The sequence below is a fragment of the Alexandromys fortis genome, unplaced genomic scaffold (genome assembly GCF_014885135.2).
Source record: "Alexandromys fortis isolate MF-2015 unplaced genomic scaffold, M_Fortis_MF-2015_v1.1 scaffold_4, whole genome shotgun sequence".
Lineage (NCBI taxonomy): Eukaryota > Metazoa > Chordata > Mammalia > Rodentia > Cricetidae > Alexandromys > Alexandromys fortis.
Window position 1 is genome coordinate 20,841,263 of NW_026067944.1, and position 5,393 is coordinate 20,846,655.

The following is a 5,393-nucleotide window of genomic DNA, read 5'->3' on the forward strand; positions in this document are numbered from 1 at the left end:
ACGTAGTATATATAAATAGAAAGACATAGATAGGTAGAAGGAAGGAGATGATTGCTTGAAAATGCTGTCAGAATTCACCATTAATCAGTTTGATTGATGCAATTTATTCTTTTTATATCTTTCTTTGTTTTTTCTTTTTCTTCTTTTTATAAAGTTTTTTTTTATAATACAATCTTTTCTCATTTTACATAGCTATCACCGTTACCACTCCCTCCCCTCTTTCCTGTTTCTGCTTCATTCATCTTTCTACCACCCCACCTCCCCACTGGCTCCTCAGAAAGGGTAAGGCTTCCCATTGGGGAGGCAAGAAAGACTGACACTTCACTTTGAGGCAAGACCAAGGCCCTCCTCTCTATATCTAGGCTGAGCAAGGTGTCCCTCCAAAAAGAATGTGTTCCTAGATCCAGTTCAAGCACTAGGGATAAATTCTGGTCCCGCTGCCAGTGGCCCCACAGACTGTCCAAGCCTCGCAACTGTCCCCCACACTCAATGGGCCTAATTTGGTCCTATGCAGGATTTCCCACTATCAGTCCAGAGTCCGTGAGCTCTCACAAGCTCAGTTCAGCTGTTTCTCTGGGTATCACCATCGTGCTCTTCACACCTTTGCTCACATTATCACTCCCCCTGCTCTTGGGCCGGTCTCAGCTCAGTCCAGTGCTTTGCTGTAGAGATCTGTATCTGCTTCCATCAGTTGTTGGTTGAAGGTTCTATGATGACAATTAAAGTAGTCATCAGTCTGTTTTCATTGCCTTAAACATTTTCTGATATTTGATTATAGTAAGCAATGTTAGATTTGTTGCTTTTATGTTTGATAAATCTAGCCATATAGGAAATATCATATTTCAATAAAATTTATTCTCAGTGGGAGAAGGGTGCAAACCAATCTATTCTACCATTGATTGAATCTGAATTAGTAACTGCTGGCTTTAATAGGAACATGCTATGAGAACACTTGACAATTGTCATAATGGTAAGTAATATTCATTCTAATATATTATACATGTATTAATAAAATATTTTCCCACATTATTATATTATATCATAATGTGGAAACATATTTTAAGGGAATTATCTAACAAATACAAACATTATAATATGATTATTGATTAAAGATTAATATTGATGGTAAATCAACTCCACCTAAAATATCTAAAGAATGTCAATGGAGTAAATACATTTATGTATAACTAAACTTTAATATTAGGGTTTTAGAAAGCAAGTAGTCTTATGTAAGACCAGTTACAATAGGTTAATTAGTAAGAATTAGCTGAATAATAAACAATGCCCAGCAGACTAACACTATCCTATAGGGAGTTTTTGGTAGCATTGAGGGAGTTTTAGTATTGGACTTAAAAATAGGATTGAAAATGATAAGAAATAAATATCCCCTACAATTTTCTCTTAGAAAATTGACCTGAGAAAACCAGTTATAACTGAAACCTTGGTTCCTAAAGAAAGCTTCATGGAATCCATGCCTACAGATGTTTTCGTAAGAATTTGGTGAGAAAAATATTTTGTTGTCATATTTGTATTCAGCCATTATTAGTCAAAGTTTGTCATAATGTGGCAATACATTTACAGGAATTATAATGTGGAAATATATTTTAGGGGAATTATCTCACAAATACAAAACATAGCATTCCTGAAAAGCGAAATGAATTATTTTGTCTATTTTTTAAAATCCCCACTGACTCACAGCTATGGTTTTATACACAGAAGAACTCAATCATATGAGTTTCTTAGAGTCCATAGGCCAACTTCTGATGGGATTCTTAAGGGGTAAAATTACCCTTTCTGACTTTAGCTTTGGAAATTTCCATACTCAAGATGAATTCTGGTTCCAGGCGTCATAGAACTGTGGCTTCTTACAGCATCTATGCCTGCTTTCTCACCTGGCCAATGGATTTCTTGGGGATCCTGAGAATATAAAGAAAGGAAGAGTCCCCCACAATAACAGCATCTGTTTAATTATAAATGCTTGGAAAATCTAAAAACAAAGATCATCTGAATTGTTTTTGAGGAATGACTGTGGATTGTGTGATAATTTTGACAAATATTACCTGATTCTCTGCCATTGTGTTTCAGCATCCAAAAATATTCTAAGCAAACTCAATCTTTCCTATCCTTAGTTAAGATGAAAGTGAACTATTTCTACATAGTAGTTTTTCTATGTAACTGGAACAGAGAAACAAAAAGTGCCATGCACAATTTTCTGTACACTATTTCAATTCGACGACATATTTTCATTGCCTCAAGATTATTTTTTACACATTCTCTTAAAAAGATCTCATTTCCACTTCTTTTTAAATAAATAAAGCAAATGATTTGAGAAAAGTAGTTTTTTCAGGTGTATTTTTCTTCAAGAATTGCTTCAAAATAATTCTTCATAGACTTGGGAATGGAGCTGTTAGCTAATTCTATTTGACTACTAAGATTCAAAAAAATTAAAGTTCATATTGGTAAGAAACCCTGAAGCATGGACTTGTCTTAATACTGCATTCTATTCATTGGATACCCAGACCCTAAAACCAGATATTTCTAGTGATCATTCCAATTTTAGATCAACAATACAGTGATGCAAATACATAAACCACCTTATGCCCCAAAGTGTGCATATTATCATTACAGAAACAGCAATGCAGTTCCAATTTGAATGCTCTCCCTGCTCTCCTTGCTGTATTCTAGGATCTGGCACCACTGTCCTGATTGATTAAACTCATGGGTGTATGTGCCTTGGTGAAGTTTTCTGCCTTGCATGTTATTTCTGTGATCATTGTAAATCAGGTAGTTTTTTGTTTTACCTATTTGATTTGTTCTATAAATGTAATGTTTATCATTTATGCCAGGGCAGATGTTGGAGACACTGGTCATTCATTCTATGGTAATGTGTTCTGTGATTTTAAACAGCACCTTTAATTACACAATCTCCTTCAAGGAAATTAAATACTTAGGAAACATTGCAACATTGTTAGAATCTTTTCAAAACTATGGACAATTCAAATATTAAAGACATTCATAATTGATGGGGTATTTTCCACAAAGGCATATTTAAATTTCATTTATTAAAACAATCATCAACAAGTAAGCAAGTTTTGTACACATGTGTGTATATGGGTTTTAACTTAAAACAAAAGTGCGTTTAACATCATGGATTAACATGTGTAGCAGGTTCATTTCTTACACTATAAAAATTATAATATTTTAATTCTATTGTCTTTACCTATAAAGAAATGAATTAATGATTCTTTACATGTATTTTGTTGAAAAAAAAATACATGAAAACTTATACTCAAAATTTGTGGTTGTTCTTACAAATGTATAAACAGGTAGCATATATGAAAAGGATAGACATTGGAGAAATATTGCAAATTACTATCTTATTACCTGTATTACTATCTTATTACATGTTCATATATTAGAATAATAGATATAATAATAGGTGATATCAAACACCAAGACACAGTTCATTCTCCCAGATAAGAATACTTGAAAGTTACACATGAAAAGACAGTAGGATGATGCCATTTGAGAAGGTGAAGGGAACCATGAGAAGAGGGAGAGAAAATTGAGTGTCAGCATTTTCAAAATCCATTTAAAACAAGAATGAAGATGTTATTATATTAGGTAGTATTTCATGCCATGAGACTTTTCATTGCGAGCTTGTTTTGAATTATTAGAATAAAGTATATTTTGAACTTTCATTATTCTAATTTTTGAATAAAAGTTATATAGCTTATGTATTAAAATGAAACATAATCAAAATGTACATTAAATTACAAATAATTTATAATTATTAAGGTTAAGATGTATAATGTTGGTAAATCAATGTCTATGGGCTTCTCAGATATTTTTCAGATAATTGCATGTTTAGAATGCAGTATCAAGATTGTTCAGAAATTATTCTGACTTCAGCAAGGCTTCAAAACAGAAACAGTACACTTCATTCTTGTTTATTAAGGAGATTTTGGCATGTACAATGTGAACTATAATACGATCCTCTTCTCAATGAGTCTTGGCCATATTTATTTTTTGTCTCATCTCTTTTCAGTGAGCAGCCTGAGCAGGTGTGATGGAAGGAAACAGGACCCTGCTGACTGAGTTTGTCTTTAGAGGAATAACAGATCGTCCAGAGCTGCAAGTCCCCCTGTTCCTGGTGTTCTTCTTCATCTATGTCATCACCATGGTGGGCAACCTTGGCTTAATCTTTCTCATCTGTAAAGATCCCCATCTTCACACTCCCATGTACCTTTTCCTTGGAAATTTAGCCTTTACTGATGCCTGTACTTCATCCTCTGTGACTCCTAAGATGCTTATAAAATTTATAAATAAGAATGACATGGTATCCCTGGGTGAGTGTTTCTCCCAATTTTATTTTTTTTGTTCAAGTGCGACTGCTGAATGTTATCTCCTGGTAGCAATGGCCTATGACCGCTATGTAGCCATATGCAACCCTCTGCACTATGTAGTTGTAATGTCCAAAAGACTCTGTGTTCAGTTCATATGTGTGTCATATTTAATTGGACTTCTACATGCCTTACTTCATGTAGCATTGTTATTTAGGTTAACTTTTTGTAGTTCTAATATAATAGATCATTTCTACTGTGAGATCTTGCCACTCTATTCAATTTCATGCACTGACCCATCCATTAATGCATTGGTCGCTTTCATTTTTGCTGTTTTTATACAAGTGAGTACTTTTATGAGCATCATAATTTCTTATATCCGTGTGCTTTTTGCCATCCTGAAAACAAAGTCTGAGAAGGGCAGAAACAAAGCTTTCTCCACCTGCAGTGCCCACCTGGTGTCTGTCTCTTTGTTCTACGGTACCCTCTTTGTCATATACGTGCTCTCTGGATCTGACACAGACAGTTATCAGGGTAAATTGTATTCATTATTCTATACCATCATCATTCCTCTGTTGAACCCCTTTGTTTACAGCCTAAGAAACAAAGAAGTTTTGGGCGCCTTGAGAAGGCTCACAAAATGATGATTAATTCCAGTAAACTTCAAGGTGTGTTTTATCTCCAGATTCTCTCTTTTTAACTTCATCATAATATCTTGTGCTTGGCACATAATATGGATTGGTTTTTCTTACATATTGTTAAGTAAAGCAATAAAATGTAGACTAAAATGCCTGCATTATCATTAATATTTTTGCTATTATTATAAAAATAGTGGAATCCCTAAGGAAAACAGAGCATAAAGGCGAACATAAATTGTCCATAAATTAATGTTAATAAATTCTTTTCCTGATAATTGTGTCTGTATATTATTGAAACAACATGTAAGGATTCTATTTTTTATTTATTGATTATTTTTTGTTCTATACATTAATGTGTTGCACATGATCATAGCACCCACTGTCTCCTTTTATATTCCCCCGTCATACCTGC

General features: G+C 33.8%; 1 protein-coding gene across 1 annotated transcript; it reads left to right on the forward strand.

The window, feature by feature from the left end:
* Positions 1–4,069: 4,069 nt before the first annotated feature.
* Positions 4,070–4,987, forward strand: LOC126505785 (olfactory receptor 5AC1-like). The gene has a single exon (XM_050149035.1). The coding sequence runs from the start codon at positions 4,070–4,072 to the stop codon at positions 4,985–4,987; it is 918 nt and encodes a 305-aa protein (XP_050004992.1).
* The last annotated feature ends 406 nt before the right edge of the window (positions 4,988–5,393 follow it).

Bases quoted from the DNA above. Each gene is read 5' to 3' on its own strand.
- LOC126505785 (XM_050149035.1), top strand. From the start codon at position 4,070: ATGGAAGGAAACAGGACCCTGCTGACTGAGTTTGTCTTTAGAGGAATA.